Raw genomic sequence first — 15734 nt, forward strand, 5'->3', positions numbered from 1 at the left:
AAGGTGGTAACAATGCTATTTGGGTTATCATTGATCGATTGACCAAATGCGCTCACTCTCTAGCTTTTAAGGTAGGGTTCTCCTTAGAGAAGTTTGCAAAATTGTATATCAAGGAGATTGTGAAGTTGCATGGTATTCCGGTGACCATAGTATCTGATAGAGATAACAGATTTGTATCTATGTTTTGGAGGAGTTTGCATACAACTTTGGGCACTAGTTTGAATTTTAGCACTGCCTTTCATCCTTAAACTGATGGACAGTCAAAGAGAACTATTCAAACCTTGGAAGACATGTTGAGGGCTTGTGTTATTGATCTTGGAGGTTCTTGGGATGAGCATTTGGCCTTAGTGGAATTCTCTTATAATAACAGTTATCATGCGAGCACTCAGATGGCACCATATAAGGCTTTATATGGACGAAAGTGTAGATCACCTATTTGTTGGGATGATGTGGGTGAAAGGAAGTTATTAGGGCCTGAGATTGTGCAACAAACAGTGGACAAGATCAATCTTATTAGAGAGCGACTTCGCACGGCACAGAGTAGACATAAAAGTTATGCAGATAACAGGAGACGCAATTTGGTGTTTGGGGTTGGAGACCATATGTTCCTTAAGGTGTCTCCTATGAAAAGAGTAATGAGGTTTGGTGTTCGTGGTAAATTGAGTCCTAGATTTATTGGACCATTTGAGGTTTTAGATCAAATTGGAGAGGTAGCTTCCAGACTTGCCCTACCACCTTCACTAGTTAGAGTTCATAATGTCTTCCATGTTTCGATGTTGAGGAAGTATATACCGAATCCCAATCATGTGATTGATTATGCACCGTTGCAAAGGATTTGACCTATGAAGAACACCCTGTAAGAATTGTTGATAAGAAGGAGCAGGTTTTGAGGCGTCGAGTCATCCACTACGTTACGGTTTAATGGAGCAATCACTCGGAAAGAGAAGCTACTTGGGAACTTGAGGATGAAATGAGACAAAAGTATCCACAACTTTTTGAAACTACAGGTATGTCAAATTTCGAGGACGAAATTTCTTTTAAAGAGGGAAGGATGTAATACCCAAGTTTTAAATATGATTATTTTATTGGATAAATTAGTAATTAAATTAATTTATATGGGTCATTTATTAATATCAAAGAATTAGTTATGAGATGACATTATATTTCCTATTACTTAGATGGGTAATTTTGTAACTTTGCGAAATTAGGTTAATAAGCCCACCTATTGTGGCTTTAAGTCTTGGAAAACAAACAAAACAGAGGCTGTGAATTGCTCCATAGGCGGCTAGGGTTTGAGAAGGTAAAAGAAAAAAGAAAAGAAAAAGAGAAGAGAGGCTTGTGCTGCAGAAAGGGTTTGGAAGAGTTGAAGGTGAAGGCAGCAAGCAAGGGTTTGGAAAAGTTTAAAATTAAAGAAAAGAAACCCAAACCAAGGAAGAGGGAAGATTCATAAGAGTGGTGGTTTTGCTTTATTCATCACTTAGGTAAGATTTATTTTATTGTATTCCTATCTATGATTTTAGTGTTAATATATCGATAGATGATTTTATGGGCATATATGATTAAATAGATATATTGATGTAGTCTATGTTGGGGGTCTCAATTTTGCTCAATTTTAGAGTGTATTTTGCATCCCATTTGGGTGGTTCATATTTTGAGATTGATATGTGATGGGTTAAGTTTAATGGTGGTGTATTTGTGGGATACACGATTGACTACAAGCAATTACAAATTTTTACGTGTATATAAACAACAATAGAATAATATGGGTTGAGAATTTCCGAAACCGTGATGGCTTTGTTTTGATGCTAAATTGTGGGAGTTCTTAATAGGCAATTGGGTTAATTTATTTTATTGTTGTTACAAGAAGAGATAGATAGGTGCACATAATAATTGTTTATGCGGTGTAATATTTTATTAGGTTTGTGAGGTTGAGGTGGATCTTGGTAAATTGAGATTAGCTTGGAAAATATTATTTTAGCTGTTTGAAGGTAAGTAACCCTCTATCACTGTTGGTTCATTTTTATTCCTACTAAATCGTTTAAAATTATAAATATTTATTTATAGCTTTCATGTTCTCTTAAAATAAAATATGGGTCAAGTATAAAACAACATCGAATATTATTATGAAAGTTATTTGAATATTTTGTGAAACTATTCTGAAAATTGTATCAAATGTTTATTCCGAAAATATCGAACATTGTATTTAAAAGTTGTGTATTGTTTGAATTTTGAACATCACTCTATTCTGACTATGATTTGGACCCTAGCCAATGGGGGTTATTTATTGGCACAGAAACTAGTTTCTTTTGGGGCTTTACCACCGGCCTATGTGTGGTTCTGGGCCTTGTCACGGGCTAAGTGACCATAGTCATTAAGACATGGGTTTTGTGAATCAAATCATTGAACCATCTGAATATCGAGCCATCGATTTGAACAACGAATTACTTTGAATTATCTTGTTGGCTTTTCATTTAAAATGTATTGTACATTGTTTATTTTTAGCCGTGAAACCACTTTACAAATAATTGTTCATCTATTGAACTGTAGAAAAAATTATATTTATTGGTTATCGATTTTTTTTTTTTTTTTTTGTATACTTGATCCAGCTAGCAGTGATGGTTGGTTATTTACTGGGCTATCTAGCTTACCCTTATTTTTTTTCAGATTCTGAAGAGTAGAGCTGTGCGGGATTTTTTTTACGTGTGGGAGTGCCGAGAGTAGGACTATGATTTAAGTACTTGGATTATTGTTTTGTTAGTGGATTAATTTAGTGGACTTGGTGGACATTTTCTTATAAGAACTATTTATTTTTATGGATTTTGGCATTATGACAATTAAGGATTTAATTTGAGTATTTTACATTGTGGGTTATGTGATTAGATTCTTAGCCTTGCATGCTCACTTATATGAGTGTGCGGCGTTGTCACGAAGCTTGGGGCGTGACAATTTTGTGGTATCAGAGCCAGGTTGTAATTTTAAAAGTTGGTATAAAATAGTGGTAAGATTGGGTAGATGTAGGATTGGGAACGCTTATAATTTAGTAAAATGTTAATTTTATTTACGTGCTATAGGGACTTGAGAATAGAATAAGATGAGGTTTTATTATTGATGCATATAAGTTGCAATGAAACATGAGGAGACATTGGCAAATATGGCTAGGAATACACACTAGGGTTAAACGAATCGACGGACTGGTAATAATAATCAGTGAAGGAATGTGACTAATATTGGTAGTGGTTCTCAAGCAGTCGGAGAAAATCAGGGGCAAGAGTTGAAGGAACAATTACAAGAGTTACTAGATAAGGGCTTATTTAGGCCTAGTGTTTCTCCTTGTGGTGTGCCCGTTTTATTTGTGAAAAAGAAGGATGGTAGTTTTCACCTTTGCATTGATTATCAAGAGTTAAACAAGGTGACAATTCGAAATAAATATCCTTTGCCTAGGATAAATGACCTATTTGATCAATTGCAAGGAGCACAAGCTTTTCTAAGATTGACCTTCGTTCTAGATATCATCAGTTGAAGGTTAAGGTGGAAGATATACCTAAGACAGCCTTCCGAACTAGGTATGGGCATTTTGAATTTTTAGTGATGCCGTTTGGGTTGACCAATGCGCCTGCAGCTTTTATGGATTTAATGAACAGAGTATTTAAACCCTTCTTAGATCAGTTTGTGGTAGTTTTTATTGATGACATTCTTGTGTACTCAAAGAGTAAAGAGCAGCACGAAGAACATCTGAGAATAGTGTTGCAGATATTAAGGGAGAAGAAATTATTTGCTAAATTAAAGAAGTGTGAATTTTGGCTGGAGAGTGTATCATTTTTGGGTCATGTGATATCTAAAGACGGGGTGTCTCTTGACCCCAAGAAAGTGAGGCGGTGGTAGAGTGGAATAGGCCTACTAGTGTCACTGAAATTCGTAATTTCTTGGGTTTAGCAGGATATTATAGAAGGTTTATTGAGGGATTTTCCCGAATTTCTATGCCTTTGACTCGTTTAACACAAAAAAGGGTTAAATTTGAATGGTCCGATGATTGTGAAAAGAGTTTTCAGGATCTAAAGAGTCGATTAGTGTGTGCTCTAGTACTTATAGTTCCGTCCAGAGATGAAGGTTTTACCATCTATAGTGATACATCAAAGATGGGCTTGGGTTGTGTCCTGATGCAGAACGATAAGGTAGTGGAATATGCATCTAGGCAGTTGAAGCCATATGAGCAGATTATCCTACGCATGATTTGGAGTTGGCTACAGTGGTGTTTGCATTGAAAATCTGGAGGCACTAACTGTATGGGGTGAAATGTGAGATATTCACTGATCATAAAAGTCTGAAGTATATTTTCACTCAAAAAGAATTGAATATGAGGCAAAGGCGATGGTTGTAGCTATTAAAGGACTATGATTTGACTATCAATTATCATTCAGGAAAAGCCAATGCAGTGGCTAATGCCTTGAGTAGAAAGACGCCAAGTAATTTAGCTACCTTGATCACTAACCAAAAGAATATCTTGGAGGACTTGCGAAGGTTGAATATCGAGATTAAATGGCATAACCATGGAGTGCAATTGGCAAACCTTAGAGTTCAACCCATATTGATTGATAGAATTAAAGATGCTCAGGGAAGAGGTCCTCAGTTGCAAAAACTTAAGGCTGAAATGGAAACAGGGCTACAGATGGAATTTTGTATGCATAAAGATGGAACCTTGAGATTTGGAGAGAGGTTGTGTGTGCCTAATGATTTAGAGCTCAAGAGAAAATCCTGAGAGAAGCTCACAGTTCAGGATATACTATACATCCAGGGAGCACTAAAATGTATAAAGACTTGAAGAGGAACTTTTGGTGGAATAATATGAAGAGGGAAATTGCTCAGTATGTTGCTCAATGTTTGGTATGTCAACAAGTGAAAGTTGAACATCAGAGACCTGCAGGTAAGTTACAACCTCTTCCTATTCCCGAGTGGAAGCGGGAACATATTACCATGGATTTTGTGACAGGGTTGCCTAGGACCCAAGGTGGTAACAATGCTATTTGGGTTATCATTGATCGATTGACCAAATGCGTTCACTCTCTAGCTTTTAAGGTAGGGTTCTCCTTAGAGAAGTTTGCAAAATTGTATATCAAGGAGATTGTGAAGTTGCATGGTATTCCGGTGACCATAGTATCTGATAGAGATAACAGATTTGTATCTATGTTTTGGAGGAGTTTGCATACAACTTTGGGCACTAGTTTGAATTTTAGCACTGCCTTTCATCCTTAAACTGATGGACAGTCAAAGAGAACTATTCAAACCTTGGAAGACATGTTGAGGGCTTGTGTTATTGATCTTGGAGGTTCTTGGGATGAGCATTTGGCCTTAGTGGAATTCTCTTATAATAACAGTTATCATGCGAGCACTCAGATGGCACCATATAAGGCTTTATATGGACGAAAGTGTAGATCACCTATTTGTTGGGATGATGTGGGTGAAAGGAAGTTATTAGGGCCTGAGATTGTGCAACAAACAGTGGACAAGATCAATCTTATTAGAGAGCGACTTCGCACGGCACAGAGTAGACATAAAAGTTATGCAGATAACAGGAGACGCAATTTGGTGTTTGGGGTTGGAGACCATATGTTCCTTAAGGTGTCTCCTATGAAAAGAGTAATGAGGTTTGGTGTTCGTGGTAAATTGAGTCCTAGATTTATTGGACCATTTGAGGTTTTAGATCAAATTGGAGAGGTAGCTTCCAGACTTGCCCTACCACCTTCACTAGTTAGAGTTCATAATGTCTTCCATGTTTCGATGTTGAGGAAGTATATACCGAATCCCAATCATGTGATTGATTATGCACCGTTGCAGAGGATTTGACCTATGAAGAACACCCTGTAAGAATTGTTGATAAGAAGGAGCAGGTTTTGAGGCGTCGAGTCATCCACTACGTTACGGTTTAATGGAGCAATCACTCGGAAAGAGAAGCTACTTGGGAACTTGAGGATGAAATGAGACAAAAGTATCCACAACTTTTTGAAACTACAGGTATGTCAAATTTCGAGGACGAAATTTCTTTTAAAGAGGGAAGGATGTAATACCCAAGTTTTAAATATGATTATTTTATTGGATAAATTAGTAATTAAATTAATTTATATGGGTCATTTATTAATATCAAAGAATTAGTTATGAGATGACATTATATTTCCTATTACTTAGATGGGTAATTTTGTAACTTTGCGAAATTAGGTTAATAAGCCCACCTATTGTGGCTTTAAGTCTTGGAAAACAAACAAAACAGAGGCTGTGAATTGCTCCATAGGCGGCTAGGGTTTGAGAAGGTAAAAGAAAAAAGAAAAGAAAAAGAGAAGAGAGGCTTGTGCTGCAGAAAGGGTTTGGAAGAGTTGAAGGTGAAGGCAGCAAGCAAGGGTTTGGAAAAGTTTAAAATTAAAGAAAAGAAACCCAAACCAAGGAAGAGGGAAGATTCATAAGAGTGGTGGTTTTGCTTTATTCATCACTTAGGTAAGATTTATTTTATTGTATTCCTATCTATGATTTTAGTGTTAATATATCGATAGATGATTTTATGGGCATATATGATTAAATAGATATATTGATGTAGTCTATGTTGGGGGTCTCAATTTTGCTCAATTTTAGAGTGTATTTTGCATCCCATTTGGGTGGTTCATATTTTGAGATTGATATGTGATGGGTTAAGTTTAATGGTGGTGTATTTGTGGGATACACGATTGACTACAAGCAATTACAAATTTTTACGTGTATATAAACAACAATAGAATAATATGGGTTGAGAATTTCCGAAACCGTGATGGCTTTGTTTTGATGCTAAATTGTGGGAGTTCTTAATAGGCAATTGGGTTAATTTATTTTATTGTTGTTACAAGAAGAGATAGATAGGTGCACATAATAATTGTTTATGCGGTGTAATATTTTATTAGGTTTGTGAGGTTGAGGTGGATCTTGGTAAATTGAGATTAGCTTGGAAAATATTATTTTAGCTGTTTGAAGGTAAGTAACCCTCTATCACTGTTGGTTCATTTTTATTCCTACTAAATCGTTTAAAATTATAAATATTTATTTATAGCTTTCATGTTCTCTTAAAATAAAATATGGGTCAAGTATAAAACAACATCGAATATTATTATGAAAGTTATTTGAATATTTTGTGAAACTATTCTGAAAATTGTATCAAATGTTTATTCCGAAAATATCGAACATTGTATTTAAAAGTTGTGTATTGTTTGAATTTTGAACATCACTCTAGTCTGACTATGATTTGGACCCTAGCCAATGGGGGTTATTTATTGGCACAGAAACTAGTTTCTTTTGGGGCTTTACCACCGGCCTATGTGTGGTTCTGGGCCTTGTCACGGGCTAAGTGACCATAGTCATTAAGACATGGGTTTTGTGAATCAAATCATTGAACCATCTGAATATCGAGCCATCGATTTGAACAACGAATTACTTTGAATTATCTTGTTGGCTTTTCATTTAAAATGTATTGTACATTGTTTATTTTTAGCCGTGAAACCACTTTACAAATAATTGTTCATCTATTGAACTGTAGAAAAAATTATATTTATTGGTTATCGATTTTTTTTTTTTTTTTTTGTATACTTGATCCAGCTAGCAGTGATGGTTGGTTATTTACTGGGCTATCTAGCTTACCCTTATTTTTTTTCAGATTCTGAAGAGTAGAGCTGTGCGGGATTTTTTTTACGTGTGGGAGTGCCGAGAGTAGGACTATGATTTAAGTACTTGGATTATTGTTTTGTTAGTGGATTAATTTAGTGGACTTGGTGGACATTTTCTTATAAGAACTATTTATTTTTATGGATTTTGGCATTATGACAATTAAGGATTTAATTTGAGTATTTTACATTGTGGGTTATGTGATTAGATTCTTAGCCTTGCATGCTCACTTATATGAGTGTGCGGCGTTGTCACGAAGCTTGGGGCGTGACAATTTTGTGGTATCAGAGCCAGGTTGTAATTTTAAAAGTTGGTATAAAATAGTGGTAAGATTGGGTAGATGTAGGATTGGGAACGCTTATAATTTAGTAAAATGTTAATTTTATTTACGTGCTATAGGGACTTGAGAATAGAATAAGATGAGGTTTTATTATTGATGCATATAAGTTGCAATGAAACATGAGGAGACATTGGCAAATATGGCTAGGAATACACACTAGGGTTAAACGAATCGACGGACTGGTAATAATAATCAGTGAAGGAATGTGACTAATATTGGTAGTGGTTCTCAAGCAGTCGGAGAAAATCAGGGGCAAGAGTTGAAGGAACAATTACAAGAGTTACTAGATAAGGGCTTATTTAGGCCTAGTGTTTCTCCTTGTGGTGTGCCCGTTTTATTTGTGAAAAAGAAGGATGGTAGTTTTCACCTTTGCATTGATTATCAAGAGTTAAACAAGGTGACAATTCGAAATAAATATCCTTTGCCTAGGATAAATGACCTATTTGATCAATTGCAAGGAGCACAAGCTTTTCTAAGATTGACCTTCGTTCTAGATATCATCAGTTGAAGGTTAAGGTGGAAGATATACCTAAGACAGCCTTCCGAACTAGGTATGGGCATTTTGAATTTTTAGTGATGCCGTTTGGGTTGACCAATGCGCCTGCAGCTTTTATGGATTTAATGAACAGAGTATTTAAACCCTTCTTAGATCAGTTTGTGGTAGTTTTTATTGATGACATTCTTGTGTACTCAAAGAGTAAAGAGCAGCACGAAGAACATCTGAGAATAGTGTTGCAGATATTAAGGGAGAAGAAATTATTTGCTAAATTAAAGAAGTGTGAATTTTGGCTGGAGAGTGTATCATTTTTGGGTCATGTGATATCTAAAGACGGGGTGTCTCTTGACCCCAAGAAAGTGAGGCGGTGGTAGAGTGGAATAGGCCTACTAGTGTCACTGAAATTCGTAATTTCTTGGGTTTAGCAGGATATTATAGAAGGTTTATTGAGGGATTTTCCCGAATTTCTATGCCTTTGACTCGTTTAACACAAAAAAGGGTTAAATTTGAATGGTCCGATGATTGTGAAAAGAGTTTTCAGGATCTAAAGAGTCGATTAGTGTGTGCTCTAGTACTTATAGTTCCGTCCAGAGATGAAGGTTTTACCATCTATAGTGATACATCAAAGATGGGCTTGGGTTGTGTCCTGATGCAGAACGATAAGGTAGTGGAATATGCATCTAGGCAGTTGAAGCCATATGAGCAGATTATCCTACGCATGATTTGGAGTTGGCTACAGTGGTGTTTGCATTGAAAATCTGGAGGCACTAACTGTATGGGGTGAAATGTGAGATATTCACTGATCATAAAAGTCTGAAGTATATTTTCACTCAAAAAGAATTGAATATGAGGCAAAGGCGATGGTTGTAGCTATTAAAGGACTATGATTTGACTATCAATTATCATTCAGGAAAAGCCAATGCAGTGGCTAATGCCTTGAGTAGAAAGACGCCAAGTAATTTAGCTACCTTGATCACTAACCAAAAGAATATCTTGGAGGACTTGCGAAGGTTGAATATCGAGATTAAATGGCATAACCATGGAGTGCAATTGGCAAACCTTAGAGTTCAACCCATATTGATTGATAGAATTAAAGATGCTCAGGGAAGAGGTCCTCAGTTGCAAAAACTTAAGGCTGAAATGGAAACAGGGCTACAGATGGAATTTTGTATGCATAAAGATGGAACCTTGAGATTTGGAGAGAGGTTGTGTGTGCCTAATGATTTAGAGCTCAAGAGAAAATCCTGAGAGAAGCTCACAGTTCAGGATATACTATACATCCAGGGAGCACTAAAATGTATAAAGACTTGAAGAGGAACTTTTGGTGGAATAATATGAAGAGGGAAATTGCTCAGTATGTTGCTCAATGTTTGGTATGTCAACAAGTGAAAGTTGAACATCAGAGACCTGCAGGTAAGTTACAACCTCTTCCTATTCCCGAGTGGAAGCGGGAACATATTACCATGGATTTTGTGACAGGGTTGCCTAGGACCCAAGGTGGTAACAATGCTATTTGGGTTATCATTGATCGATTGACCAAATGCGTTCACTCTCTAGCTTTTAAGGTAGGGTTCTCCTTAGAGAAGTTTGCAAAATTGTATATCAAGGAGATTGTGAAGTTGCATGGTATTCCGGTGACCATAGTATCTGATAGAGATAACAGATTTGTATCTATGTTTTGGAGGAGTTTGCATACAACTTTGGGCACTAGTTTGAATTTTAGCACTGCCTTTCATCCTTAAACTGATGGACAGTCAAAGAGAACTATTCAAACCTTGGAAGACATGTTGAGGGCTTGTGTTATTGATCTTGGAGGTTCTTGGGATGAGCATTTGGCCTTAGTGGAATTCTCTTATAATAACAGTTATCATGCGAGCACTCAGATGGCACCATATAAGGCTTTATATGGACGAAAGTGTAGATCACCTATTTGTTGGGATGATGTGGGTGAAAGGAAGTTATTAGGGCCTGAGATTGTGCAACAAACAGTGGACAAGATCAATCTTATTAGAGAGCGACTTCGCACGGCACAGAGTAGACATAAAAGTTATGCAGATAACAGGAGACGCAATTTGGTGTTTGGGGTTGGAGACCATATGTTCCTTAAGGTGTCTCCTATGAAAAGAGTAATGAGGTTTGGTGTTCGTGGTAAATTGAGTCCTAGATTTATTGGACCATTTGAGGTTTTAGATCAAATTGGAGAGGTAGCTTCCAGACTTGCCCTACCACCTTCACTAGTTAGAGTTCATAATGTCTTCCATGTTTCGATGTTGAGGAAGTATATACCGAATCCCAATCATGTGATTGATTATGCACCGTTGCAGAGGATTTGACCTATGAAGAACACCCTGTAAGAATTGTTGATAAGAAGGAGCAGGTTTTGAGGCGTCGAGTCATCCACTACGTTACGGTTTAATGGAGCAATCACTCGGAAAGAGAAGCTACTTGGGAACTTGAGGATGAAATGAGACAAAAGTATCCACAACTTTTTGAAACTACAGGTATGTCAAATTTCGAGGACGAAATTTCTTTTAAAGAGGGAAGGATGTAATACCCAAGTTTTAAATATGATTATTTTATTGGATAAATTAGTAATTAAATTAATTTATATGGGTCATTTATTAATATCAAAGAATTAGTTATGAGATGACATTATATTTCCTATTACTTAGATGGGTAATTTTGTAACTTTGCGAAATTAGGTTAATAAGCCCACCTATTGTGGCTTTAAGTCTTGGAAAACAAACAAAACAGAGGCTGTGAATTGCTCCATAGGCGGCTAGGGTTTGAGAAGGTAAAAGAAAAAAGAAAAGAAAAAGAGAAGAGAGGCTTGTGCTGCAGAAAGGGTTTGGAAGAGTTGAAGGTGAAGGCAGCAAGCAAGGGTTTGGAAAAGTTTAAAATTAAAGAAAAGAAACCCAAACCAAGGAAGAGGGAAGATTCATAAGAGTGGTGGTTTTGCTTTATTCATCACTTAGGTAAGATTTATTTTATTGTATTCCTATCTATGATTTTAGTGTTAATATATCGATAGATGATTTTATGGGCATATATGATTAAATAGATATATTGATGTAGTCTATGTTGGGGGTCTCAATTTTGCTCAATTTTAGAGTGTATTTTGCATCCCATTTGGGTGGTTCATATTTTGAGATTGATATGTGATGGGTTAAGTTTAATGGTGGTGTATTTGTGGGATACACGATTGACTACAAGCAATTACAAATTTTTACGTGTATATAAACAACAATAGAATAATATGGGTTGAGAATTTCCGAAACCGTGATGGCTTTGTTTTGATGCTAAATTGTGGGAGTTCTTAATAGGCAATTGGGTTAATTTATTTTATTGTTGTTACAAGAAGAGATAGATAGGTGCACATAATAATTGTTTATGCGGTGTAATATTTTATTAGGTTTGTGAGGTTGAGGTGGATCTTGGTAAATTGAGATTAGCTTGGAAAATATTATTTTAGCTGTTTGAAGGTAAGTAACCCTCTATCACTGTTGGTTCATTTTTATTCCTACTAAATCGTTTAAAATTATAAATATTTATTTATAGCTTTCATGTTCTCTTAAAATAAAATATGGGTCAAGTATAAAACAACATCGAATATTATTATGAAAGTTATTTGAATATTTTGTGAAACTATTCTGAAAATTGTATCAAATGTTTATTCCGAAAATATCGAACATTGTATTTAAAAGTTGTGTATTGTTTGAATTTTGAACATCACTCTAGTCTGACTATGATTTGGACCCTAGCCAATGGGGGTTATTTATTGGCACAGAAACTAGTTTCTTTTGGGGCTTTACCACCGGCCTATGTGTGGTTCTGGGCCTTGTCACGGGCTAAGTGACCATAGTCATTAAGACATGGGTTTTGTGAATCAAATCATTGAACCATCTGAATATCGAGCCATCGATTTGAACAACGAATTACTTTGAATTATCTTGTTGGCTTTTCATTTAAAATGTATTGTACATTGTTTATTTTTAGCCGTGAAACCACTTTACAAATAATTGTTCATCTATTGAACTGTAGAAAAAATTATATTTATTGGTTATCGATTTTTTTTTTTTTTTTTTGTATACTTGATCCAGCTAGCAGTGATGGTTGGTTATTTACTGGGCTATCTAGCTTACCCTTATTTTTTTTCAGATTCTGAAGAGTAGAGCTGTGCGGGATTTTTTTTACGTGTGGGAGTGCCGAGAGTAGGACTATGATTTAAGTACTTGGATTATTGTTTTGTTAGTGGATTAATTTAGTGGACTTGGTGGACATTTTCTTATAAGAACTATTTATTTTTATGGATTTTGGCATTATGACAATTAAGGATTTAATTTGAGTATTTTACATTGTGGGTTATGTGATTAGATTCTTAGCCTTGCATGCTCACTTATATGAGTGTGCGGCGTTGTCACGAAGCTTGGGGCGTGACAATTTTGTGGTATCAGAGCCAGGTTGTAATTTTAAAAGTTGGTATAAAATAGTGGTAAGATTGGGTAGATGTAGGATTGGGAACGCTTATAATTTAGTAAAATGTTAATTTTATTTACGTGCTATAGGGACTTGAGAATAGAATAAGATGAGGTTTTATTATTGATGCATATAAGTTGCAATGAAACATGAGGAGACATTGGCAAATATGGCTAGGAATACACACTAGGGTTAAACGAATCGACGGACTGGTAATAATAATCAGTGAAGGAATGTGACTAATATTGGTAGTGGTTCTCAAGCAGTCGGAGAAAATCAGGGGCAAGAGTTGAAGGAACAATTACAAGAGTTACTAGATAAGGGCTTATTTAGGCCTAGTGTTTCTCCTTGTGGTGTGCCCGTTTTATTTGTGAAAAAGAAGGATGGTAGTTTTCACCTTTGCATTGATTATCAAGAGTTAAACAAGGTGACAATTCGAAATAAATATCCTTTGCCTAGGATAAATGACCTATTTGATCAATTGCAAGGAGCACAAGCTTTTCTAAGATTGACCTTCGTTCTAGATATCATCAGTTGAAGGTTAAGGTGGAAGATATACCTAAGACAGCCTTCCGAACTAGGTATGGGCATTTTGAATTTTTAGTGATGCCGTTTGGGTTGACCAATGCGCCTGCAGCTTTTATGGATTTAATGAACAGAGTATTTAAACCCTTCTTAGATCAGTTTGTGGTAGTTTTTATTGATGACATTCTTGTGTACTCAAAGAGTAAAGAGCAGCACGAAGAACATCTGAGAATAGTGTTGCAGATATTAAGGGAGAAGAAATTATTTGCTAAATTAAAGAAGTGTGAATTTTGGCTGGAGAGTGTATCATTTTTGGGTCATGTGATATCTAAAGACGGGGTGTCTCTTGACCCCAAGAAAGTGAGGCGGTGGTAGAGTGGAATAGGCCTACTAGTGTCACTGAAATTCGTAATTTCTTGGGTTTAGCAGGATATTATAGAAGGTTTATTGAGGGATTTTCCCGAATTTCTATGCCTTTGACTCGTTTAACACAAAAAAGGGTTAAATTTGAATGGTCCGATGATTGTGAAAAGAGTTTTCAGGATCTAAAGAGTCGATTAGTGTGTGCTCTAGTACTTATAGTTCCGTCCAGAGATGAAGGTTTTACCATCTATAGTGATACATCAAAGATGGGCTTGGGTTGTGTCCTGATGCAGAACGATAAGGTAGTGGAATATGCATCTAGGCAGTTGAAGCCATATGAGCAGATTATCCTACGCATGATTTGGAGTTGGCTACAGTGGTGTTTGCATTGAAAATCTGGAGGCACTAACTGTATGGGGTGAAATGTGAGATATTCACTGATCATAAAAGTCTGAAGTATATTTTCACTCAAAAAGAATTGAATATGAGGCAAAGGCGATGGTTGGAGCTATTAAAGGACTATGATTTGACTATCAATTATCATTCAGGAAAAGCCAATGCAGTGGCTAATGCCTTGAGTAGAAAGACGCCAAGTAATTTAGCTACCTTGATCACTAACCAAAAGAATATCTTGGAGGACTTGCGAAGGTTGAATATCGAGATTAAATGGCATAACCATGGAGTGCAATTGGCAAACCTTAGAGTTCAACCCATATTGATTGATAGAATTAAAGATGCTCAGGGAAGAGGTCCTCAGTTGCAAAAACTTAAGGCTGAAATGGAAACAGGGCTACAGATGGAATTTTGTATGCATAAAGATGGAACCTTGAGATTTGGAGAGAGGTTGTGTGTGCCTAATGATTTAGAGCTCAAGAGAAAATCCTGAGAGAAGCTCACAGTTCAGGATATACTATACATCCAGGGAGCACTAAAATGTATAAAGACTTGAAGAGGAACTTTTGGTGGAATAATATGAAGAGGGAAATTGCTCAGTATGTTGCTCAATGTTTGGTATGTCAACAAGTGAAAGTTGAACATCAGAGACCTGCAGGTAAGTTACAACCTCTTCCTATTGAATTGTAGAAAAAATTATATTTATTGGTTATCGATTTATTTTTATTTTTTTTGTATACTTGATCCAGCTAGCAGTGATGGTTGGTTATTTACTGGGCTATCTAGCTTACCCTTATTTTTTTTCAGATTCTGAAGAGTAGAGCTGTGCGGGATTTTTTTTACATGTGGGAGTGCCGAGAGTAGGACTATGATTTAAGTACTTGGATTATTGTTTTGTTAGTGGATTAATTTAGTGGACTTGGTGGACATTTTCTTATAAGAACTATTTATTTTTATGGATTTTGGCATTATGACAATTAAGGATTTAATTTGAGTATTTTACATTGTGGGTTATGTGATTAGATTCTTAGCCTTGCATGCTCACTTATATGAGTGTGCGGCGTTGTCACGAAGCTTGGGGCGTGACAATACATATGCTAAGTAATTTAAAATTGATATAAAGAGAGAGAAACTATGAACATAGTGAGAAATTAGGATATGTTGTGCTAAACATTAAATTCAACTATCTCCCCAGTTTTTGTTTTTGTTTTTTTTTTTTTTTTTTTTTTTTTTTTGTAAGATTAATGACTTTAGTTTGCTAACATAATTTATATGTCAAAAAAAAAATTGCAGGTGCCTTGGAGCTGATTTACAGTAAGCGCTCTTTATTTCTCATCCATAATTATTTCATTATTTACAATCTTGCGATCACCTCACATTTCCAACCCAATTTTGCAATTCCTGTCTGTTGTGCAATAGTAGTATCATCATGAGAACTAAAATTTTCTTGTAAGGTTTTTTCAAATC

At 35.9% G+C, this 15734-nt stretch overlaps 1 protein-coding gene across 2 annotated transcripts in view; it reads left to right on the forward strand.

Moving 5' to 3' along the window:
* LOC114265566 (LEAF RUST 10 DISEASE-RESISTANCE LOCUS RECEPTOR-LIKE PROTEIN KINASE-like 2.5) overlaps window positions 1–15734 on the forward strand; it is a 28018-nt gene that overhangs the window by 10731 nt on the left and 1553 nt on the right. Inside the window, exon 2 of one of the 2 annotated variants that reach the window (XM_028206394.2) lies at window positions 15561–15581. The exons of the other annotated variant lie outside the window; for it this stretch is intronic. Coding sequence (XP_028062195.2) covers window positions 15561–15581 — 21 coding nt within the window. The remainder of the gene's footprint in view (window positions 1–15560; window positions 15582–15734) is intronic. 2 annotated transcript variants of the gene reach the window in all.

Source organism: Camellia sinensis, chromosome 8 (genome assembly GCF_055761805.1).
Source record: "Camellia sinensis isolate YWXY chromosome 8, ASM5576180v1, whole genome shotgun sequence".
Taxonomy (NCBI): domain Eukaryota; kingdom Viridiplantae; phylum Streptophyta; class Magnoliopsida; order Ericales; family Theaceae; genus Camellia; species Camellia sinensis.